The sequence below is a fragment of the Chenopodium quinoa genome, unplaced genomic scaffold, assembly GCF_001683475.1.
Source record: "Chenopodium quinoa cultivar QQ74 unplaced genomic scaffold, ASM168347v1, whole genome shotgun sequence".
Lineage (NCBI taxonomy): Eukaryota > Viridiplantae > Streptophyta > Magnoliopsida > Caryophyllales > Amaranthaceae > Chenopodium > Chenopodium quinoa.
Window position 1 is genome coordinate 17,419,887 of NW_018742204.1, and position 25,989 is coordinate 17,445,875.

Genomic DNA, 25,989 nt, shown 5'->3' on the forward strand with positions numbered 1-25,989 from the left:
AGACGAAAGAGGAAGGTGATGGTGTTGTCGGTGGAGGTGAAAGACAATTTTCAGATCTGGAATTGTTGGTTTGCTCCGATCTGAAAATCGGTGAATATGAATGATGATTTTTTTTTTTTTGGTAAATTGAATGATGATATTTCTATGGTGGGGGTAGATATAACTTTGACAAATGTTGAAGAAACGACGTTAATTTCACTGTCTACAATGGTCCACCTCACCAGATTAGTGGAACCCACAACCAACAAATATTCAAATTATAATACTATTTGTTTACAATTCCCAAAGCGTTTTTATTACATAATTTCCACTGGAGAAACTCTTCTTGTTTCTCAAGAAGAGCAACTGGGGTGCCCCATAGTTATCTCCTTTCAGCATAATAGGGCTAATCACAGCCCCCGTACTTTCACTCTGATGGAGATAGTAGGCATAAAACGATTCATAACGAGGGGCCTTGGGAGGCGAAATATCGTCACCACCACCAGTCATCACAACACAATAAACTAGCAACAAAAAGCGGAAGCAAAACTAGGAAAAAAATCAAGAAGAACAAAAACTAGGGTTTGTGTTCAGGAAAAAAATGGAAAAAAAAGAACGTTAAAAAAACTTTAAATTAGAGGGATCTTGATACCATGTTAAACCCACAAGAATTTTAGGGGAAAATTTCTTAATGACCCTTTACCGTTAATTATATAGGCTTACAACATTAACTCAACTTGCCAAAAACTCTTAACAAAATATATATACAAATATATTCACAAAATATATCTAACTTAACAATATATCCTAACACTATCACCGGCTTAATTTCATATTTTATCGATATATTTGAAAAAGGTGGATGGTTTTCCATTGTGTTTGGATGATATTGCCACCCCTACTCTTATGTTTCATGTGTGTAGTTGTTAGTTATATTATCTCTTTCCTCATATTGTAATTCTCTGCCCTAACAAAAATGGAATGGTGATCCAATCATTTATCTTCTCCGTTTACTATAATAACTGTGTGTGGGGGGGGGGGATCCTTTCTTACATGGAGGTACTTAAATTATTTTGATTTAAATGTAACGTCATCTGTAATCCTAACCAATTACGAATTTATCATTTATTTCTTTAGCATGATTGATACATTAGTATGTCTTGGGAATACTCCAACATAACGTCTTTTTATTAATATATAAGAATCATAAAAGACGTGGGGTCCTAAATGGTCAATTATTATTTTGAAGTATATATGTAGGGCTATGGGAAGCTTTGAAGGATAAAATACAAGTTTATCTTCATGATAAACAAAAAGTATTTTCTCTAGTGGTATTTTTGTAAACAAATCAACAACGTTTATAAATGTAGGTCCCACAAATGTCAATTTATTTAAGAAAATATAATGCTGATAAGGATATTTTGTTAATTTATTTACAGAAATATCACTAAATAAACGATTTTTGTTTATCTTGAAAATTAACGGAGGCTCCCTCGAAAGAGAATTACTCCCTAAAATGTTTGATTGCTTATCTTGACCCTAGAGGCCTAGAGCACACTATATAAACAGCCTTGTCTAGATATTATTTTCCCCACAAATATACGCACTCTTCTATTGTATACACATTTCTATCTTTTCCTCAAACACAAGGCAAATGGCACTCATCAAATCATTAACAATTTCTCTTCTCTTTTTCTTTCTATTTTCACTAACAAACCTCTCAAATGCATTGAAAAACCCCCAAAAAACCACCCAAAGGCCTAGAAAACCATGCAAGAGGATGGTTTACTACTTCCATGACGTAGTCTACAACGGCAAGAATGCCAAAAATGCCACTTCAGCCATCGTAGCAGCGCCCGCTTGGGGTAACAGAACCATTTTTGCCGGCCAAAATCGGTTTGGTGATGTAGTGGTTTTCGACGATCCTATTACACTTACAAATGATTTTCACTCCACCCCAGTAGGGCGCGCCCAAGGGTTCTACTTATACGACAAGAAGGACGTGTTTACATCTTGGTTCGGATTCTCTTTCGTGTTCAACTCTACTGAGCATAAGGGGTCGTTAAACTTTGCAGGGGCTAACCCGTCGACAAACAAGGCTAGGGACATCTCTGTTATTGGAGGAACTGGTGATTTCTTCATGGCTAGGGGTGTTGCTACATTGGTGACTGATGCTTTCGAAGATGATGTTTATTTTCGACTTCGTACTGATGTTAAGCTCTATGAATGTTGGTAATTATATAATTCATGGTTTGCGTAAGGCTTTTAAGGGTGCAACATTTCTAGAAAGTTTGTTGCATTTTATTCACCATAATTGTGTGTAACCAAGATCATTTGAATTTTAACAATGAGTGAAATTGTGTACTTTTAATTGTTTTACCTTTTGAAAGTTTGTGTACTTTAATATATTTTGGATTACTGGATGCGATATGATTTGGTAATAAACTACTGCATCGATTTGAAATGTCTGATTTGTTGACTAGTAAGGGAATTAACTACAAAAAATATAGCAATGGAAAGACGTGGTATAACAAACATTTTGTTTGAATGGTATAGCTTAGTTTGAGTCAAGTTAGGCCCCGATCTTTAGAACTGCTCATGAGTCCTGCTCTACTCTATTATTATTCGATCGAAATGATTTAAGTCAAGTTGAGCCAAGTCAGATGGGATGCAACTCTATTAATAATAATTTGGAACCTAACCACCCAGAACTGGTCCCCAAACCAGATTAGCCCTAGAGGTGAACTGAGTGAAACACCCAAAAAAAATAATAATTTAAATTTATTACTATTAACCTTATTATTTTTTCGGGCTAATTTTTGTTCCTGTACAAATTATATACATCTTGCGTTTTTTTTAGTTGCAACACTTTTTCTTTGACATTTCTTTCTCTCCTATCCACATGGATTCCTCTTATTTTTCTCTCTAGCTCCTCTTTAAAAATTTGTTTATAAGACCGTGAAAATAAAAATGCTGCAATTAAAAAAATAGAGGAAGTATGTGACAGAAAAACATTATTATCTACAATTTGACTTAAGTACTCCATGCTCCATCCCTCTTTAAAACTTTTTTATTGTCATTTTCCCTTTTTGGAGACCGCTAATTTAGTAACCTTTTGTGATGATTCAGCATGGAGAACAATTATATACTCCCTAGCCAAAAAAAAAAAAAAACCTTATATACTCCGTAGTATTCAGCTTGTACGCTTCCAAAGTTTCAGTCTCTTTTATTCACTAACATTTGTCAAAAAAATAAAAAATAAAATAAAATAAAATTGTCAGTGTAAACCATAAAAATTCAAACCTGCAATATACAAATAAAGAGGTAGAAAATATACGGAAACAATGATTTTCATTGATAATTTGTGGGTTACAAATCTCGTAGATCTCTTGATTCCTCTCTTCAAAGGGCTAGGTCTTGATATTTGTTTATAAGACGGGGCCTTGTCGGCTTAATCCATACTTTATACCTACAATGTTTGGTAGTAGGGAGGAGATGGGGTCTTTGTGACTTGTTCCATCTAAGCCTCCTTAAACCCTATAAACGACCTTCTTAATATAGAGTATCGTAGAGTAAAAGATAATAATGTATGAGATTCAGAAGATAAATATCTTATAATTTTTGATATTATCTCCTTATTTACATATATCTGACACCTAATAATTAACAAAATTTCGGTGTCAACAAATGCCCCCTCGAGACCTGTTGTGGAGGTTTGATATCGGATGCAACTTGGTCTCGAAATTTTCTTGTAGAATTTGAAAGAAAATTTGGTATGCCCCCATTAAATCTACAAGTTTTGAAACTTGAAGAGTGGAGATGAAGAGCGAAAATTGTCCCACTGGGCGTGCCAATTTGTAAACCATAAAAATTCAAACCTGCAATATACAAATAAAGAGGTAGAGGTGGCCAGTGGGCCGGGTTGGACCCAGCCCACCCTAACTCGCACGGCTGGTGGGTCACGTGGGTCCGACCCGGTTTCAATCCGGCACAGCCCGGCACAGCTCGGATTTAATCCGGGTTGTGTCGTGGGTCCAAAATTTTCGACACAACCCATTTCAACCCAGCTCAGTTTAACCCGTTTGATTCGACCCAAATCGCACAACCCGTTTTGACTCATTTAATTCGACACACCTAGCCCGTGAACCCACCTAACCCGACCCACCTGGCACAACCCAGCCCGCACGGCCCACCCGCACGAATGACCCACCCAACCCGCACGAGCCAACCCACCTAACCCGCACGCATGACCCACCCAACCCGCACGCATGACCCACCCAACCCGCACGGCCGGCACAACCCGCACGGCCCGCACAACCCGCACGGCCCGCACAGCCCGCACAATTCGCACGACCCGCACGGCCCGCACGGCCTAACATCCATTTTTAAAAAAAAACGGCTAGTTTTTTGTATCTAACGGCTAGTTTTTTGTATCTAACGGCTAGTTTTTTAAGTGTATGATCATCCATTCTATTTTTCCTATAAATACCAATTCCATTTCACTCAAATTTCCACACAAATTCAAGCTTTCTTTCTCTCTTACTTAAAAATTCTTATTGTTCTCAAATTCTCAAGTGTTATATAGAGTTATATTTTTGTTAAAAAAAATCTCCTTAATATTATTATTAGTATTCTTAAGATTCTAAAAAAAAAAAGTTCTTCTCCATATTATAATTAGTAATCATACAAAAAAAAAATGAGCTCAAGAGGAGGAATGGGAAGGAGTCAAAGTGGTGGTCGAAGTGGTAGCCAAAGGAGTGGTGGTGCAAATTTTTCGTATGAAATTAATACGGAAAATTTAAACCAATTTGTCAATGAATATGGAGATTATGGTTTAGGAGATAGGCAAAATATTCAAACGTCTCCACCACAACATTTCTCCCACGAGTCCCACCAATCATCAAGTTCAACTATGCCACCTCCATCGCAACCAACATCTCAACCTTCATCTCAAGGTAATTTCTAATTAAATTTTTATTGTTATGAATATTTAAAAAAACTATTATTAATGATTATAAAGTTAGTTTAGTTTCCAATTTTCTATGATTTACAATTAGTTAATTACCATGAAAAATGCGTTTAAATAAGTATAATTAAAATATTTAAAATTTAAAAGCTTATTTTCATGAATAGCATTTAAAAATTAATTTTAATAATTTGATTTATGAAAGGTGGTGGCGGTGAAAGTAGAGGTCGAGCACATTTTTCTTGGGTGTGGAAACATTTTGAACGAGTTGAGGTCACACCCCCGGGATGGCAACCTGGTCAACCAAAGAGGTTCACGTGTACATGCCTAGTTTGCAAGGCGCTAGGTGCAAATGTCAAGTCATATAATTGGAAAACGGGAGATGGAACCGGAACCTTGAGTCGGCATTTGCAAAATAAACACGACTTGTTCGAAAATGGCCCCCGTCCTTCGGGGGGTGGAGTCCAAACACAATTGGGTGGATACATGAACCAACCCGGCGGAGGTACACCTTTCATTTATAATAAAGATAGAATGATTGATGAAATGAGTACTTTAGTTATTGCTAATGAATACCCTTTTAGTTACGGTGAAAATGCAAACGTTGAGCATTTTAATAAAGTTGCATTACAACCTGCATTTACTCGTGTCCCCCGAAATACCCTAAGACGTTATACACAAACTTCTTATTATAAGTATAGGAGTGGTTTGATTGAATTATTTCGTACTTTTGATGGTCGTGTTAGTTTTACAAGTGATACATGGACTTCTAGTTTTGGCGAACCTTTTCTTTGCATTACTGCTCATTGGGTGGATGATGATTGGTTTATTCAAAAACGTATACTATGTTTTCAAGCTATGGAAGAAAGGCATACCGGTTTTAACATCAAAGTTCGTATTTTGGATTGTTTAAAAGAATTTCACTTGAATAATAAAGTTTTTTCTTTGTCTCTTGATAATGCAACTGCAAACACAAAGTGTATTGACTATTTGAAAAATGACTCCGAGTTGAATTTGTTGTTGGGTGGTAGTCTCTTGCATGTTAGATGTTGTGCTCATATTTTGAATTTGTCTGTTCAAGAGGGTCTCGCTGAGCTGCAACCATTGCTAAACCCAATTAGAACAGTTATAAAATGGATTAGGATTACTCAGTCAGTTAGAAGAAAGTACATAGCTATGTGTAAAGAGAGAGGTCTTAAGCAAAGACAATGGTCTATTGATACCCCTACCCGTTGGAATTCTACTTTCAAGTTGTTGAGTGATGCTATAAAGTATCGTGATATTTTGACCCAACTTTACAATGAGACTCGTGTTGATCCTACTGAGTTAATAACCGAAAGTCATTGGACTAATGCTTCTTTTGTTCGTGATGTTTTAAATGCTTTTGATAGTGCAACTCATATTTTCTCTTATATTTATGAGCCTAACGTTCATTTAGTCATAATTGAGTGTGTTAAAGTTGTTCACACCATCGAAGAGCATATGAAGATTGATGGACTTCGTCCCGTTCTTGATAGCATGAAACGTAAGTGGCATACTTATTTTAGTGAATTTCCAATCATTTATGGAATTGCTGCTATTCTTGACCCCGGTGTCAAAGCTGAAGGTTTGGAAAATCTTTTAGAATTTTATTATACAAGTTTAAGTATCGATTATGATGTTAGTGAATATATTAACAAATGCAAATCTGTTTTGGGAGACCTTTATGATCATTATGCATCTATTTATGGTTTTGATTTGGCAACACCAACTACTACTAGCACTTCCGATTCTAGATTTGGTTTTCTTGATAAAGTTATGAAAAAAAAACACAAAGCATCTACATCATTCTCATCATCATCTTCTTCAACACTTGCTATTAATGATTATTTGTCATATCAACATGAGACCAACAACAACTTTCAAATTATAAAATGGTGGCAAGAACATAAAAAAAGTTTTCCTATATTGGCGAGAATTGCAAAAGATATACTTGCAGTTCCCGCTTCATCTGTTGCTTCCGAGTCTGCTTTTAGTGCAGGTAGAAGAGTGTTAGATGAAAAAAGATCTCGCTTAACTCCGGAAAGCATTCAAATTTGTGTTTGTAAGAAAGATTGGGATCAAGCTGAAAGAAGAACTCAAGGTTTAAAGGAAGACGAAGACGATGAAGATGATCATGTGATGATATTGGAGTCGTCAACGGATGATGCAGCTTCCGGGGATGATGATGCAACAAACATGGGTGGCTAGAAAAGTCTAAATCAGGTACGCTAAGAACTACGTGGGCTTTGATTCTTTCGGGATACGTAGGCAACTTATTTTTCGAAAATTACAATTTAATTGCAAAATTAAATTTTAGTTTTCTAAAGATAGGTCCAAGCCCCCCCCCCCAAATTTCAAAAGAAGTACAATATAAGAACTACGCTGGCTTTGATTCCTTATTTTATAATATAAGGATACGTAGGCATCTTAATTAAGAGCAAGCCATCAAATTGTTAATTTTGTAAAAATTAAAACACCACACAACCCACCCGACCCTAACCCACGAACCCACCCGACCCTAACCCACAAACCCACCCGACCCTAACCCACCTAACCCACAAACCCACCCGACCCTAACCCACTAACCCACCCGACCCTAACCCACCTAACCCACAAACCCACCCGACCCTAACCCACTAACCCACCCTTCGACCCACCCTAACTCACTAACCCACCTTGACCCGTCTAACCCACGAACCTAGCTCGACCCACCCATGACCCGTCTAACCCACAAACCCAGCTCGACCCACCCACGATCCGTCTAACCCACAAACCCAGCTCGACCCACCCACGACTCGTCTAACCCACGAACCTAACCCTGGTGTGTCCAACTTCTCCGACCCAACCCACGACCCGGCCCACCCTACCCTACGTGTGTCGTGCCGTGTGTCATGAAACCCCAACCCGCGACCCACCTAACCCTAACCCAGCTCGCACGACTCGCACGGTGGACACCTCTATAAAGAGGTAGAAAATATACGGGAACAATGATTTTCATTGATAATTTGTGGGTTACAAATCTCGTAGATCTCTTGATTCCTCTCTCTAAAGGGCTAGGTTTTGATATTTGTTTATAGGACGGGGTCTTGTCGGCTTAATCCATACTTTACACCTACAATGTTTGGTAGTAGGGAGGAGATGGGGTCTTTGTGACTTGTTCCATCTAAGCCTCCTTAAACCCTATAAACGACCTTCTTAATATAGAGTGTCGTAGAGTAAAAGATAATAATCTATGAGATTCAGAAGATAAATATCTTATAATTTTTGATATTATCTCCTTATTTACATATATTTGACACCTAATAATTAACAAAATTTCGGTGTCAACAGTCAGCTAGATTAATTTGCTGACCATTCAATGGGAAATTTAGTTGCAGATTAATTTAGTCTTTTAATCACATAGTCATCCCTCATTTGTTTTTTTTTTATAAGAAGTCATCCCTCATTTGTTGACAAAAGCAGCAAATTAAAAAGATGGCATAATCCATAATCAAAATATTAATGGATGATTTTCAATGGTCTTTCTTAAAATGACCACCATTATTCTTAATTCTCATTGGTTGAGTTTTTTTTTCATTTTTTTAATGTTTGGTCAAACTTTTTTTTTTTTTCTTTCTTTAATTCATTTTTTATTTTCAAAAATTATTTTTTCATTTTCGAAAATCTATATTTTTTTCATGATCATTTAACTAAAATCAATTATCAATAAAATCAAAAATACAGATTGAATTAAGAAATTTTAAATAAAAAATGTTGTTCTTCAATGTCTTCATCAATGAATGAAAATAACCATCGTCATCATAATCATTTTCACTCAATATCTATAATACAATCGCACATTAAATTAATAAAGAATGAATATATGCATTCTATGCGAAATTTGAATAGTTCAAAATCAGGGTTCATACAAATTCATGTTCGTTTTAATCCTAAAATAAACAATATATGTTAATCGGATTACCACAATCAAAGGATGCAAAATCAGCCATTATATTATATGTATTTGAGAATATATATTATCAAATTTTCGAAAATCTTGGTTCATGAGGCAAATTGGAGAATAGAGAAGAAACCGTAAATTTTGTTTTCAAAAACCTGTTTGATCCAAAAAAAAATAAAGATAAACTTTAAATTCTGTTTGTGTATAAGGAATTAACCTAACTATTAATAGGACATTACCTGTAAGGATGTAAGCCTGTAGCACATAATTTTATTGTTTATTTATTTGTCTACGACTATATATTGTTTGTACATAGCTAATTATTAGAGTGGTGTCCTATACTATGTTGTCAAGCCCGCCTTCCTAAAAGTATCACTATCTCATTGGAACAGATTAATAGAATTTTTTTTTGGAAATAGTCTCCACAAAAAAATAGAATCCCCATGATTTCTTGGGATAAAATTTGGCAACCTAAAAGTTATGGTGGTTTAGGCTTGCGTAAGACTGAAGCTGTGAATTCGGCTTTTTTTAGCCAAGTTAGGATGGAAATAATCTCAAACCCAAACAACCTCTGGGTACGTTCGGTGACCGCAAAGTATCTTAGTAAACATACCTTTTTGAGTATAAGCCTCAGCCGAAGGACTCTTGGATTTGGAGAAAGATTCTCCAAATTTGCCCTCTTCTTCTTAAAGGACTTCATTGGAAAATTGGTAATGGCGCTAGTGTTCTTTTCTAATTGGATAATTGGCGCTCTTCTGAAAATATTATTTCTATGTTAAAATTTAGATATTTCAGATATCCATAATCTAGATCTCACTCATTTTATTACGGACACTAATAAGTGGGATCTTACAGCCCTGTCTCTTCTTGTTTCTATTAATTTAGTCCAAATTATTCAAAGTATCCCTATTCCTTCCTCGTCTATCGAAGATGAACCTTGGTGGGGTTTGTCGATTTTACTGTAAAATATGCTACTTGGTTAGCCCATAACATATCTTCCCACACTAAGTGAGAATTTGCTTGGATTTGGAAATTAGATATCTCCCCAAAATTTAAAATTTTTGTTTGGCAACTTCTTCATAACGATCTTCCTACTAGAGCTAATCTTGTTCATCGTCAGTTGGTCATTCCTAGTACATGTCCTTTACGTAATTTCCATCTTGAAACACAGGATCATTTATTCCTTTCATTTTTGTTTACGAAACGTTTTTGGACTGCTAACCCGACCTACTACTAATTGGCTAGGTCATGTTCCTCTTCATAATAATTTTTATAAAATTTTGTTAAAAACCACCCGTGAAAAACACATTTTTGTCAAAAACCACTCGGAAAAAAATTTGTTGTCTGTGACCACCCATTTAAAATAAATTGTTGTCAAATGCCACTAGAGTTTATATTACGGCATTGACTCTCAACTCCGGCGTGGACACAGCCACGTGACTTTTAATGACTCCCTCTCTGCCTTTTTATCCTCCTCGAAATTTCTGGAGTTCCCTCCATTATCTTTCTCCTCCAACCATTAATCCCTTTGGAAATTACAGAAAGATTGGACATCCTCCTCAATTGCGAAGGTGAATTGAGTAATTGCTAGTAGTTGAAACAGTGAATTCGTGATTGCTTATTGTGGTCTGTTAACTCTTTGGTGCTTCTCTTGTTATTTCTTGGGTTCTTCGAGAAGTCGTTTCTCCTTTGCTGCAAAAATTCCCTTGTTTGGTTTTTTTTTTTTTTTTTACTCTTTAATTTCATCTGGGTATCTCTAATTTTCCTTCATTATGCTTATATGCAATTTTATATTAATTCGTTGTTTTTTTGTATTTAATTTGCTACTAATTTTATAGGTTTTGTGCTGAAATTTGATGTTGATTGCCCAATTTGTTTAATTGTTTTTTTTTCTTTTTCTGCTATTGATTTTGCAATTTGTTGTTAAAATTTGCAATCGTTTTTTATGGTAATTGATTCGGTAAAAGGGGGTAAGAAATAGGTTATGGGAATGAAAGATTTAGTCTTGAGAGAGAAAGAAGAGAGAGATGAGAGAGATAATGGAGGGAACTCCAGAAATTTCGAGGAGGAAAAAAGGCAAGGAGGGTGTCATTAGGCTGTGGTCAACGCCGGAGTTGAGAGTCAATGCCGGAATATAGACTCTAGTGGCATCTGACAACAAATTTTTTTTAAATGGGTGGTCACAGACAACAAATTTTTTCCCGGAGGTTTTTGACAAAAATGTGTTTTTCACGGGTGATTTCTTACAAAATTTCCTAATTTTTATCATCTTTTCGGAATTTTTCTTTTTCTGGATTAAGATTATTACTTCTATGTGGAGTATTTGGCAAACTAGAAACTCAATTGTCTTTTAGAACATGAATTTCTCTTCTATGGCCATCTTATCCTGTGCCCAAAAAATCTTTCATGAATGGAAGTTGCTCTCTTGTTTGGATTCTATGGATAATCAGTTAGCCCCTTGGTCTCCTCCTCGTCATGGTGTTGTTAAGATAAATTTTGACGGCTCTATACGTGATGCCTCAGGTGCTGCATGTGTAGTTATCAGAGACCACTTGTGTAATCATATTTGTAGTGGGTCTTATAATATTGGCACAAATACACCTCTTATTGCCGAGGCTACTGCCCTTGGTAATGGCCTTTACTTGCATGGTCCCACAATGTTTCCCATATTTTTATTGAAGGTGATAACTTACTTATAATTAATATTTTGCAGGGTAAAGCTCAATGTCCATGGATGATTAAGTTACTACTGGAAGATATTAGGGAGCTCCTTCGTCTTTTCTCTTCCGTCAAGTCTAGGCACATCTATAGAGAGGGCAATAGAGCAGCATATTGTGTTGCTTCTTTAGGTCATTTCATGCAAACGCACCAGGATATTGATCCCTTTTTAATTAGATAGTAAATTTTCTTTTTTATTGCTTCAAATAGGTTGGGTTATACTCTTGAGAGAAGACTAGCCTAACTTCTTGTATATTTCCTTTATAAAAAAACAATAATAATTAATTTATGCTAAACTAGCTTAGACATAGGTTTAAAAGAATCTGTATAATTATTTTTAAAAAGATCATGAACTCAATATCTTTTAATTTTAGAAAGATTACTTAAATGTTTAGGAAATGAAGAAAGCTTTGATTCTCTATTTCTCTTCTAATTAAAAAAAAAAAAGGAAATGTATTGATAGGGTATAGCTTAGGGATAGCTTAGGTGATACGGAGTACAAGGAAATAATAACAGCCTTGCCTAGATATGATTTTCCACACAAATATAGGTACTCTTCTCTTGTATACACATTTCCATGTATTCCTAAAAAAACAAGGAAAATGGCACTCAAATCATCATTTATATTTTCCCTACTCTTTTTCTTTCTCTTTTTCACTAACAAATCTCTCTAATGCACTTAAACACCCCCAAAAAATCACCCAAAGGCCTAGGAAACCATGCAAGAGGATGGTTTACTACTTCCATGACGTACTCTACAACGGCAAGAATGCCAAAAATGCCACTTCAGCCATCATAGGAGCGCCCGCTTGGGCTAACAAAACCATTTTAGCAAGGCAAAATCACTTTGGAGATTTTATAGTTTTCGACAATCCTACTACACTTACAAATGATTTTCACTCAACCCAAGTAGGGCGCGCCCAAGGGTTCTACTTTTACGACAAGAAAGACGTGTTTACATCTTGGTTTGGATTCTCTTTCGTGTTCAACTCGACTAAGCATAAAGGGTCATTAAATTTTGCAGGGGCTAACCCTTCAACGAAAAAGACTAGGGACATTTCTGTTATTGGAGGAACTGTGACTTCTTCATGGCTAGGGGTGTTGCTACCTTTACGACTGATGCTGTTGAAGACGATGTTTATTATCGACTTCGTATTGATACTAAGCTCTATGAATGTTGGTAATTATATAATTCATGGTTCGTTTGATGATTCGTAACGTAAGGTTTCTAAGGAATTGAAGGATGCAACATTCTCATGTGTGTTAGTAGGGGTTGCAAAAATTATACCGCTTATATCATATTGTATCGTGTTTTTTATTCTTATTAGGGCCTATATTTAGTGTGTATTTTGTATAGCTAACGGGCCTATCTCATGAGCCCTAATCTCTTGTTAGGATTGTATATATACGCTTCCTTTACTCTAATGATACTACGGAAAAATCATTTCGTGACATAGTATCAGAGCCAGTGTAACATAAAGGTCACGGTTTTGAATCTCATCCACCCCCCACTTTCAAGTGGAATATTAAGCGCGCAATAACTTTGATTTGTCTTTTTTTTTTTTGGAAACAAAAAAGAAAATCTTTATCTACTACGTATCTCTCTGAGTTTCGTGCCCAACACGTTTTCCTTTGATATTTCTATCTTCCAGTTAACTATTTAAGCAGCTAAGATGTCAGGTTTCTTTTTATAACCATCAAATTTCAATTTCACAAAAATCACAATCTAGGTTTTATAGTCAAACTTCATCCTCATTACACTCAATTTAGGGTTCTTCTTAACTCGATTATTCAACTATTGATTGTAATCAGCCTGATTTGATAATCAAATATGGGAGAAAGGAAAGTGTTAAACAAGTATTACCCGCCAAATTTCGATCCCAGTAAAATTCCAAGACGAAGAAAACCGAAAAATCAACAAATGAAAGTTCGAACAATGTTGCCAATGAGTATTCGCTGCAATTTTTGTGGGAATTACATGTATGCAGGCACTAAATTCAATGCCAGGAAGGAAGATATAGAAAAAACATATTTAGGGATTAAATGTTTTAGATTCTATTTCAATTGTACGAATTGCTCGGCCGAAATTGTTAAGAAGACTGATCCTCAGAACTCTGATTATGTAATTGAGGCTGGTGCAACGCGGCTTTTCGAGCATTGTCGAATTCGAGAGGATGTGGAGTCGGAAGACACAGGGGATGTAATGAAGGGGTTGGAGACTAGAATGTTGGAGTCGAAACGAGAGATGGATTTGTTGGCAAGGGTTGAGGAGTTGAAGTCTGTGCAGGCGAGGCGTGGGGGAGTTAGTGTGGATACATTGCTGGAGGAGTTGAGGCGGAGGGGTGAGGAAAAGATGGTGGATGAAGAGGATGATGAGGCGCTTGTTAAATCGATGTTTGGTGCACGGTCTGAGAAGGATGTGTATGTGCTTCGGATTGATGATGATGATGATGACAGTGATGAGATTGCTGATAATGTCTGTGTGAAGAAACAGAAAGTTTCTGAAGTCGATTCGAGTAAATTTGTGACTTCAGATGTTAAGCAACCTGTCTTGCAGTCTAAGGCTCCGGCAGTCAGATTCATGGTGACGAGGAAACGAGTTCAGAAATCAGGCGGCGACAGTGATGCTGTGAAGAAGGAAGATACTGCCAGTGGACTTCAATCTCTTTGTCACTATGATAGTGAAGACGAATAAGCACACAGAACATGAGGTGCTATATAGTATGACTGTTTAAAGAGTTTCATGATTTTATTAGATGTCTCATGTCTAACATGAATATAATAAAAATTGTAGACTAATATGATAGTTTTGAGTTTGTTATATAATTGAAGTATTTGATTTTTCTTCTTTAGTCATGAGGTACTCAGAGATTAAAATTTTGTTCTCCTGTTATTAATCAGATATGGTTACAATAGTTTTTTATTAGTGTGCTTAAATTAACAAGGTATATCACACTTTGATCAATTGTTTTTAGTACACAAGAACATAACATCCAAATCTTGTACACCATCCTGTTCCAGGAGATGTGTTGACAATGTGTAATTAAATGAAGACGACTTGAGCAAAATTGAAACTTCAGATGGTATTCATGGTAATCAACCTAACTTGCACTCTTGCAGCCTCTGGCTTCAGTACTCAGATTCATGGTGATGAGGAACCAGCTCAGAATTCAGACGGCGACAAAGACTCTGTGAAGAATGAAGGGATTGCCCCTTGTAGTGAAGATGAATGAGCAAACAGAACATAATAAGGTATAGTCTGAACACTTTCCTGATTCTATTGGATGTCTAACATGAATATATGGAAATGACACTTTTGAGTTTGTTATATAAATGAAACTCCGTATTTGATTTATCTTATTATTATTATCCCGTAGGGTAGATTCAGAGATTATAATTTTGTTCCCCTGTTTTTAGTCTTATATGGGTTAGAATAGACTTCATTTTGCTAGCAGATGTTAGTTGATTCAAGAAGTTACAAATCCAAAATCAACCTATGATAGTCAGCCTACCCTGTTAGTGAGCTACTTGTGTTCGGCTTGAGAAGCTTTTGAACAAGTTCCTTTGTAATACATAAAGCAACATAAGCTGAGTTTTTATGATATATGAGTAATTGTAAGATTAAGTCTTAAAATGTTGGTGAGAAACTGAGAAGTCCAATATATAACTGTAATTTTATGGCTTTACTGCTTTAAGGTTCATTTTCTTAGCTTTAACATTAGGAGATCATTACTCACTCAAGTTGAGTACTCGAGCTGTTAAACTCAAACTTGAATTTGTTCTAGCTGAGCGGAGCTGCCCAAGCTCGAGCACAACTCAGCATTTGATGATAAAGAAAATAGTAGTTTTATGTATGTATATATGAGCATAATCTGCATGAGCAGGAAATATACAATTGAGATTAAAACTTATATTTTGCATGAACATAGTATATATTATGATGCTTAAACAAACTAAGCATAATAGTTACTACTCCCAGTTGGTCTTAATTTGACGAGTGTGCTTGAAATCACAAGTTAAAATCACAGTTCCATCAATTCTTTTTAGAACAAATCTTTCGACAAGAACATAACACCCAAATCTTGCCCACCATCCGATTCCTCCATACTCCTCATCTCTAATCATCCTCACTTGCTTTTCCTTCCCATTAACCCATCCAACTCTTTCTTGCTCCCATAACATTCTTTCAAAAATCAACTTATTCAACCCAACACTTTGTTGTTCTCCCACGTTACCAATGGTCTGAAACCAAACCGCCTTATTGTCTGAAGTTCTCTCATCTATAACAGCATCCTTTCCCCCTACTGCAAACTCTTGTGTTCGAACAACAACATCCATCATCACCTTATTATTATTGCCTTGGTTATAACTACTGTCAGTTATGAAAATCCTCTCCCACCGTTGTTCAAGTGTCATCTCATAGTACACTGAATCCTTTATTTGATCTTTCATCTTTCCCTCATGAATAAACATGAAAGGACAGTACCATTTACCAACACAAACAGGTTCTGAAGCTCCACGAGACAAGGGGAAGTTGAAGTCAGGAAGTTGTTCGCGCAGTGAACTATTAAGGCCATTGGCTTCTTCATATATGAAATCCTTGGAGTTTGTAGTTGATCTTTGAATGAGTGTAGGTGATTTGTTTCTTAAAAATCTCGGAGCATGACCATCAGGAGCAATGGATTTAACTATAAATCCTCTGCTTTCAGTGTTGCAGGTAACTTTCATCGAGTACTCAAACTCAAACTGCTGATATATATCTATAGGATCCAAGGGTTTAGGTGTCACATCTTGAATATAACTCCCTCCGCAACTTATGCCTTTACCTTCTTCCTTTGAACAAGCATACGCTTCTCTATTTCCAAACAATCAAACCAAAAAAGCAAAACAAGCTTTGTAAGAAATAAGCATCTAAAGTATTATGAACTTATGAAGTACCATTGCAAATATGACAGTAAATATGCTCATATATGTTCATATTTTATATGTATTCATATCTAATGCTTACCCTTTGTGCTTCTTATGTGCCTTGATAACGTAGTATCGATTTGAAGAAAGTGTCTGATTGATAACAGGAACAGCAAGGATTTGATCCCCATCATCAGTAAAAAGTATCTTGTTAGATGGAAGAGGCAAGTCGTTGATGCCGAGGCTCTTAGACTGACCAAAACAGGAAGGCATCAATGAACCATCGTCTTGGATAACAAGGTAACCCGAATTCGGACCTTCAGGGGGTGGAACTGAGAGCGAATCAGGGGATTTACTGTAAAAAGAAATAGGTCTAGTTACATACATGGTTGTTTTGTAACAGATTCACGGTGTTATCAACTATTCTTTTCAACTGATGTATAAATTGTGTACCATCTTCTTGTCTGTATATATCAGGTACCAGCTTACCATGTTATATAGTTGCTGTTTCAAGTTTTTTAATTTTCTGCCTCATTTTTTTCTTGGATGGTCAGTGACTTGTTCATAGATTGCTTAATTGACTTGTTCTGTTTTAGATTAGAAGTAGCTTAATTATATATTAGTAAATGCTAAGGTTTGATCGAAGCTAAATACTTAAAGAAATAAGAGTTGTTAGATAGGAAAATAAGGATATGATGATGACAAGTTGACAATTCTATTTTACCAAGTATCTTGATAGTCATGGCTCATGGCTTATTGATCACTACTCGTAGTACTATATTTCTTTATATGGAAAACATGCATTGAAACTTAATTACTAAGATATTTAAGTGATTTTCTAAGCCAACCTTTCTTGAAAAAATATAGCACATGGAATATCTTAGTGGAATATTATTTTTGATTTTATTGTGCTAATTTCCTATTGAAGGAAAAAGGAAAATTCACTTGGAAGAGCATGAACAATGGAAAGGAATGGAGGATATATATATCCTCTTTCATTTTCTCCCCTTTCCTCCGTTTGATACATCACATTTTCTTCCTCCACATCACTACCCATTATCTCAATATATACTCTAGAATTTTCTTAAACACCAAAATGTGTGTGTGTGTGTGTGTTTTTTTTTTGTGACAAAAAAACTATTAAAGAAAAACAGAATTACAACCTAAACATAAACTAATACAAGAACACAAAACAACCTACACACTCTAAGAACTATTACAAGAAGAACGAAGAGAACAAAATACTGAAAAGGTCTTGTGGCATACGAATAGCTGCGAAGCCCGAACAACCAAGAGAACCAACCCACATCCAAACTATGGACCAAGAGAGGCCGAATTGGCTGAAGCAGTCGAGATGGACCAAGAGCGCAGATCATAAACATTAAAGAGAACCCAACTTGGCATTGACAGCGAAGGGAAATCGTGATGGAAATTATTGGGAAATGGAAGGACACGAAATATGCACCTTGTTGCTAAAGAATAGACCTGTGACACCAATCCACTCCTAGGGATTAAAAAGCAAATATGCATCCTTAGAGTATGGGATCGGAACCAAACCTATAGAGTCATATATCCTAACGACACTATGAGAAACAGTGCATCCACATGCAGGTTCTCTTCTTGCAACTCTACCAACAGAGAATGCAAGAAAATGGAGGACTTTATTTGCTTAACCAAACATCAAAGATGGGTAGCCTCCTTCAAGACATTGATTAACATCGATGATTGACCTTGTCATCACCCAAACTAACAAAGGGATGATAGCAATTGCCTGAATTCCCTATCATCCCATAACCTAGCAACAAGACCCGCAAACCAAACTCTTCCCTCAAAACCACACACCTCGACAAGGCTATTTGTAAGACCACCAATCCATCTAATAAGAGAAAACTTAATCTTACAAACCATAAAGCCAACCAACAAGGCTCAAAAGACCACGACAACACTTCATTAACTTGCAATGCTAGAACTATTCTAAGAAACTCTAACTCAGGGCCAAGCTGAGAAAGAGGATCATTTAAAAACCAAAACCCAACCAACAAAACAAGAAACTTAAACAGCAACATAAATACAAAGCAACACCAAAAACAACTAAAAGGAAACAAGCTCATAAATAAACTAAAGCAAAACCAAAAACAAGAGCTAAAACAAAACAAGCTCAAACTTACATGAGAATAGAGGAAAAAGCAACGAAAAATTAATAAAACCTCACCGGCAGAAACTCAACCTAATACCAAGAACAATCGTCAACGACAACACAAAGAACCCCTCAATTAACCTAACCTTGGATACACGAGGAAACCCTAACCTTAACTTCACCTTTACCGTCGGGAATTAATTAACGAAATTCCTTTCGACGGCGGCGTTAAGACTAGCCTTTGGTTCTTAATTAATTCGTTGAAGCTAGCCGCAAAACACTTGACGATGAACCTAATAAAACGGAACCACCGAAGAGGACCTCTAAATTCTTCACCAACAGAGCAAAAAACGAAAAAATGAAAAAAAAAAATAGAAAGGAAACGGATAGGAGAACTGGGCTAGCCAATGACGACTAGGCAAAGAGCGCTAGTCACCGGCGAGCAGGGGTTGAGAAAAGGTAGGACGGTGGAGGCGGTAGAGGATAAGAATGGAGGTTAAAGTGAGAGTAGTTCTTATAAGGTAATTATGATACCAAAATGTGGGTTAGATTGGGGGCTTGCCCAGTTAATCTTCATGATTGACAAAATTTGTCAATCATAATCTCCACCTCAGCTTTTGTGACCCCCACTTGATGAATCGGCAAGATGAAACATCATTTTATTTGACGCGGTAACCGCAATTGGGTTAACCATTGAAAAGCTTCGTACTCTTTCTTGCTCCATTAAAGCTTCATCAACCTCCATTCCACCATTGAAGCTAGCTTTCCCATCTCCACAACCTTTGAAGCTTTCCCGACACCACCATTGATGATTCCCCAAAATCCACCAACCTTCCCCAATCTTAAACGAAAACCCTATGAATAAAGGGTGAAATTAATGGCATGGTCAACCCCTAAGGGTAGGGGTGACCATGTCCTCCATTCAAGCTCCCTCCATTGAGCTTGATTTTCGAAGATGGGTCGTTAATGGTAGAAGTGAGGTCGTCTATGGCAAAGAGAGGAGATGAAATATACATGACGGTGGTTGTGATGATGGTTGTGGTTGTGATGGTGGTGGAATGCTTTCACGTTTGACATCGATCGCCGATTGAGTGAGCTCTTCTCTTGGAAGTTACCTCCATTGTTGAGAGTTTGAGAAGAGTGAGGAGAGAGAAAGTTTATGGAAAATGTTATGTTAACGGCGTGAATTGTGTGACTGTGAGCTGGAGTAGTGATATGGCAAGAATGCCAACTGTCAATGGCAAATTTACCATACCATCCCTAATTTAATGATGGAAATCTCATTTACACCCTTATGATTGACAATTTTTGTTGATCATGAAGATCAACTAGTATTTCCCCGTTAGATTGTACGCATGTTGAGGAGTTCTTTCCTCTTCGCCAAGAGGATTATAACATTTCATTTTGCTAAAATGACCCTTTTAGTATGCTCAATATTAATAAAGATCAAAGGATCCTTTAAGCAATAAAATGAAGGAAGGCTAAAAGGAGAGATATCCTATTCATTGTTGATGCTCTCAGATGGATGAACAATGACTATGGATACAACGTACTTTATAATGCAATTTTATCCCTTTGTTGTTTATGGAGGTTGATAGCACAACATCTACAACGTTATTAAAACTCAAAAAGACAACATTCTAATATGATACAACCATGTGTCATTCTTTTTCCCTTGATATGTTTTAGGTGCCACATGAGTGTTTTGTGTCACCCTAAGTGTCATCATTCTTCCCTCAATACCTTTTTTTTTTTTTTTTTTTTTTTTGCACCATATGACTTATACAGCTCTCACATAAAGTTTGCCCATAGTGCAAAAAAAAAAAAGAGGGAATAATATTTTACTTTCCTTGAAAAAAAACTCTTCATATGTATAACCACACTATTTAAATTCTTTTAAAATGTAGCTCATTAGAATTTGCACAATAATATATAATCTACTTTGTATAATTGTATTTTTTTTGTTGATATTTAGTAGTATTAACATTAAAATTACAAATATTTGATTTATCCTATACATTATTAATGCAAGATTTTAAAAAAAATTATTATAATCAATTAATTCATACAAACAACTAATGAATTAGGCTCTCAATGACAATCAGGGCCAAAGTATAGTATTAATAAATTTTGGGTAATGCTACATGTAGCCCTTAATTAGGACTATAAATAACTACTAAATATCTTTCCTTGATATATTAGTTTAGGAATGCAGGATAAAATCGCATATAAGTTAATATAATTAATGAATATATTTCATTAATACTACCTCCCTTAGGACTATATATAGCATTAAACATCAAAGTTATAAATTATAATGATGGGGCATCGTCCGGGACAATAAATACTTATTGTATAAAATGGACTAGATTGTATTCGTGCTTCATTTCACTTGCTCTAATCCGATATAATGTTAAATAAGTAGATTCACTATAATATGCACTTTCCAAATATGGATTTTATATATATAATTTTAGTAACATCAAAATTAAAGATCTTAAACGATAAACAAGCCCTAATTATAAAAAATAAAAAATAAAAAAAAAACAATCTCAACTTATTTCGACGTAATATACTACCTTCGTTAAAATTAGTTGCAACTTTGGAATATTATTTCTTAGATATAAAATATTCCAAAGTTGCAACTAATATATAACAGAGGTAGTATATAATATAATTTGATCTAAAAATTAATTCTTAAATAAGCAAATATTAACTTGAGTAAATTGAAAAACATATCCCTACATCAACTTTTATCTTTAAAACATTATTAAGAAGGTGGCTTATACTTTAGTGTAAACTAGGTTAGGCCCGTGTCATACACGGTTATTTTAATTACCCCATATCTTCTTTTGACAAATTAATTTAATTATAGCATAAATTATAAAAATTGTTAATCTTGAACAAAATTGAAGTAACATGGAATATTTTATCAAGATCAAATTTTTAAAAAATATTTCACCAAAATCACACCTTCTTGAAAAAGATTATATATTTCCTTATTATTCCATAATTAATTTTGTATTTGCATAAAAATTAGTAAATATTATTGCTCATTTATATAGTTAACAAAAACAAACTTTTTTAAAAAATAAATTCCTTCAAAATAAAAGTAATTAATTATTAAAAAAAATATATTAAAGACACACCAGAAATTGACACGAGTCATTGCTGGTGTGTATTTTACTATATAGTTATTGATTATTGATTGATTGATTAAGATCCTTCCTTTTAACAATAATAATAATGCTAAAAGCATAAGTTAGATGATGAATATGTAATAGAAAAATCTATTAATTTAGAAATTTATTTGATAGAAACATGTATTTTAGATTTAATTTGCACCCGCCTATGGGGCGTAAGTGCGTAACAGCTTAAAAAGCAAAGTAGGAAAATAAATTATTCTAGAAAACTCAGCACTAACCACTAAGATACATATAAAAGTTAAATATCTTCACTGATTAAATCACAGTTCTTAAAACCATCTCAATATCGTTGGCAATCGCTATGGCATCCTTTGAAACACCTTGTAATCCCATCCTTGATAATCCAGCACAATATAATTTATTCTTTCCTTTCCAGTGATTTGGTAAACGATTCTTTGGAAAACCATCGTTCTTTAGTATAAAATCATAATCCTATAAGTAAAAATAAAAAGATAAAAAAAAAAAAAAACTTCATTATTAAGTGTATGTTAAATTAATATATTATACTTATTGATAAGGTAAACCCAAGAGAAAAATAATGCATAAATAATATGATTAATGTCTATCTATGTGTGCATACATGTGTGTAATACTAAGATTGGATTATTACTTAAGTTACATAAACTTGAGGTAAAAGTGTGCATACCGTAAGCCATTCACAAGCCGTGCTTTTGAATCCTGTTGCAAATATTATTGCATCAAAGTTTAATTCAACTTTATCTTCAAATATGACTTTGCTCTTATTAATGCTCTCAATCCCCGGTAAAACCTATAAGTTTCACAAATATATTGAAAAAGACAGTTAAGAAATTTGCAAATAAAATACAACATATGATAAATTTGATGGTACTTTTTATATATATGAAGATATTCATGGTACTTAGTAATTTATTACAATAACAATATAACATTATTCAAGATTGTCCATTTTGTCCCCATACAATGAAACAAAAAATTATCCAAGGGATGAAATAAAATTTGAACCACAAAAATTTATTGACAAATAAATAATTAAAAGAATTTACCTTAATTTCTCCAGATTGAATTTTGGCAATAGTTCCCACATCAATAACCGGGCTTCTTCCCTTTGTTGCCTTAAGCAAAAAAGGGCCTTCATTTGGTCGATAGATTCCATAATTTGATAAATTCCCGTATTTCAAGTAGCTAGCAAGAGTGACTAGAGCGTCCACTGTTGATAAACTAAAGTACTTTAGCAAGTGCATCCCTACAAAGATCATTTCTCTTGCAACCACATGAACCTATATATATGAACCAACAACAATAAAAGAATAATACATGAGTATGGTTTATTTATGTTTCCTATGTTTACAAGATAAAAAATGTGATTAAAAAAAAAACTTACTGGGTTTCTAATAATAATTGAAGTGTTGGCTCCTGAATTACACAAATCATAACTAATTTCCATCCCAGAATTACCACAACCAACGACCAACACATCTTTGTCTTGAAATTCACGACCAGACTTATATTCACTAGAGTGCAATACATCTCCTTTAAAATCCTTCAAACCGGGGATATTAGGGATGTAAGCCTTGCCATTTTCACCTGTTGCGACTACCAAAAAACTCGCGACGAACAATTTAGATGTTTTCACAAAAGTGTCCTTAGCTTCAACTAGCCATTTCCCCTTGGCTTCATCAAATGATGCAGATTCAACATAGTGAAAGTATCGTGGCCTAATATCAAATTCGAAAACATAATCATCAATGTATTCTATGAAATCATTCTTACTCATATATTTCTTAGCTTGTGGTGCATGGGGCTTATGGGGTAATGAGCAAAATTCTTTTGCTAGATGAAGATGGCATCGGTCATAAGCGCGTTTCTTCCAAAGAGAAGCACAACAATCTTCCTTTTCAAGAACAACGTAAGGAATAGATTTTTTGGTTAAGCATGCAGCAATGCCTAGTCCTGCAGGACCTGCTCCCACTATTAGGACAAAGGTTTCTTCCATATGTTTGTTTTTTTTTTAATTGTTTTGATTTGCAAAAGAAGGTATATATTCGAAGGGAGCAATTGGACTTTGGGGGTAAGTGTGTTTTTTTTTTAATTTGAGGGATGGAATAATTTGAGACTAAATAGTGTGTTTCGAATTACCCCTCCAGAGTGTTTAGTGTCTATATAGAGGGTTGTGTTGTAATATGACAATGAATATTACATTTATATGATGATTTTTGTACTTTTTGGAGAGAGCGCATTGTCATGTGGTGTTTATCATACTAGATTTTTCAAGTAATTTTGATATTTTATAATTTACAGAATATAACTTACTAAGACATGCTAAAAAGTAATAAAACAAAATAAGCATTCCTATATTTAATATAAATAATAATATGACAATTAGTATTTGTAAACTTGGTAGATTAATTATTTTTGTGATGATTTGGGTAACTTTTTGGAGGGCACGCATTGGCATGTGTTCTTACTAATATTTGACAAATTGGCATTATAAGATGTACAACATATAATTTGCTAGGAGGTGTAAAAAAACTAAATAAACTGACAACATTTTCTAAATTTGATGTGAATTCAATATAGTAAAACGGTATCTTAATTGATTCCATTTTTTCTTGACAGTTTTATTAAGTCTAAATAACTTATACAAAATTAGCATTAATAATTCTCTAATTATTTTAGTTGTATTGTAATTCTAGGACATAATTGAAATGAAATAGAATGTATAAAATTAGTATTTAATTAATATTATTTTTACGTTAATTAAAATGAATTAAAAAAAAAAAAAAAAGAAAGGTGCATAGGTAAAAAGGTACTAAATTCACCAAGCAATCATCTATGTATCCTACAAAAAAAATTCACCTATCCAAAAGATATATTGTAAGAGGAACTTATGATTATAAGATGCCTACTTATTTATCAAATTAATGGTCATGTATGTGTATTGGATTTTCTATAGCCAAATCATCAATGGATTAGCTAAAATTAAATATCTTATGTACATAAACTTAATTGTGAGTATACTACCTAATTATCTATATCAAAGGTCATTGGATTTTCTATAGCCAAATCATCAATGGATTGTCTGAAATTAAATATCTTATGTACATAACCTTAGTTGTGAGTATAATACCTAATTATCCATATCAAAGGTCATGTATATATGTGCATTGGACTTCCTATAGCCAAACATCAATGGATTAGCCAAGTTTAAATTACTTATGTAATTGTGATTACAATGGCTATTAAAGATGAAATTTATATCTTATGTACATGAACTTAAATACTTAATAAGTAATGGTTATAAAGTGCATAGTAGGTATTGGATAGTTCCATATTTGTACATGAACTTATCCAAATAAACCTGCCTAACATTGAGGCTTGTGGATGAGCTTATCCAAGTTGTGTGCACGATCAAACTTATAAGAGCCAAAAAAAACATTGTGTTGATCCTTCAAAATTGGGGCTTGTGCATGACTTGGACCACACATTGTGCTATGCTAATGAACCCTTAATAATTTTTTAAATTTTTGGTCAGCAAGCATGTTGATGTGGTGCTCAGACCGCAATGCTCGAGCTTATGTCAAAATCTTGCCAAAAATTGAAAAATGATATATATGGATAGTTCATGGCCCACTAACATACCTACCTTATATTGGATGTGTCATGTCGAGCCATATTCATGTCCGACTCAAACACTCCTTGACCCATACCCAACTGTAAGTGGTAGCTAATTTACACGGCCATGCTCGACTAGTTTGTAATTTGAAGGTTTCAATAGCTGAAATGACTTGAAAATTACTCTTCTAGATTTGAAGTGACTAAATTGGATTTTGGTCTGCGCTGCTGCATAGACATAATGATTTAGCATGACGTGCTGACATAACTCTATTAGACCCAAACCTAACAACCTGCAATCTCGATTTGATAGCTCTGTGAGCTAAGTCGGTTCATAAGGTGTGATACCGGGTGTGTGAGGGAGCCAGGATTCTGATGGAATTGGGTTGAGCTGATCAAAACAGGCCTTATAGCATTGTAAGTTGTAACAAATTATACAAAATGATGAGGCAAAGGTTGACCAAAGCCCAAACACTCGGTGGATTCTGGACTTCTGTCTTCCCCGGCCCATTACACAACC

At 34.9% G+C, this 25,989-nt stretch overlaps 4 protein-coding genes and 1 pseudogene across 6 annotated transcripts; 3 read left to right on the forward strand and 2 right to left on the reverse strand.

The window, feature by feature from the left end:
- Nucleotides 1–1,560: 1,560 nt before the first annotated feature.
- Nucleotides 1,561–2,385, forward strand: LOC110694406 (disease resistance response protein 206-like). Its single transcript, XM_021871603.1, has one exon. It carries the CDS (start codon nucleotides 1,634–1,636, stop codon nucleotides 2,213–2,215), a length of 582 nt encoding a protein of 193 aa, XP_021727295.1. The 5' UTR covers nucleotides 1,561–1,633; the 3' UTR covers nucleotides 2,216–2,385.
- A 9,737-nt stretch (nucleotides 2,386–12,122) lies between these two features.
- LOC110694490 lies at nucleotides 12,123–12,808 on the forward strand (annotated as a pseudogene).
- Nucleotides 12,809–13,207: 399 nt separating this feature from the next.
- On the forward strand, nucleotides 13,208–16,783 carry LOC110720668 (coiled-coil domain-containing protein 94 homolog). The gene is made up of 3 exons (XM_021899725.1): nucleotides 13,208–14,335; nucleotides 14,745–14,876; nucleotides 16,700–16,783. The coding sequence occupies exon 1, from the start codon at nucleotides 13,456–13,458 to the stop codon at nucleotides 14,317–14,319; it is 864 nt and encodes a 287-aa protein (XP_021755417.1). The 5' UTR covers nucleotides 13,208–13,455; the 3' UTR covers nucleotides 14,320–14,335; nucleotides 14,745–14,876; nucleotides 16,700–16,783.
- LOC110720652 lies at nucleotides 15,447–19,896 on the reverse strand. Of its 3 annotated transcripts, none has more exons than XM_021899715.1 (3): nucleotides 18,745–19,895; nucleotides 16,633–16,887; nucleotides 15,447–16,479 (listed from the first exon to the last, which is right to left on the reverse strand). In XM_021899715.1, the coding sequence occupies exons 2-3, from the start codon at nucleotides 16,803–16,805 to the stop codon at nucleotides 15,594–15,596; spliced, it is 1,059 nt and encodes a 352-aa protein (XP_021755407.1). In that variant the 5' UTR covers nucleotides 16,806–16,887; nucleotides 18,745–19,895; the 3' UTR covers nucleotides 15,447–15,593. The 3 variants fall into 3 exon arrangements, with proteins under 3 accessions (XP_021755407.1, XP_021755403.1, XP_021755400.1); XM_021899711.1 differs by having other exon boundaries at nucleotides 17,022–19,895; XM_021899708.1 differs by having other exon boundaries at nucleotides 16,633–19,896.
- A 2,045-nt stretch (nucleotides 19,897–21,941) lies between these two features.
- On the reverse strand, nucleotides 21,942–24,703 carry LOC110694583 (probable indole-3-pyruvate monooxygenase YUCCA10). Its single transcript, XM_021871771.1, has 4 exons — nucleotides 23,239–24,703; nucleotides 22,901–23,134; nucleotides 22,522–22,644; nucleotides 21,942–22,307 (listed from the first exon to the last, which is right to left on the reverse strand). The coding sequence occupies exons 1-4, from the start codon at nucleotides 23,848–23,850 to the stop codon at nucleotides 22,131–22,133; spliced, it is 1,146 nt and encodes a 381-aa protein (XP_021727463.1). The 5' UTR covers nucleotides 23,851–24,703; the 3' UTR covers nucleotides 21,942–22,130.
- Between the last annotated feature and the right edge of the window lie 1,286 nt (nucleotides 24,704–25,989).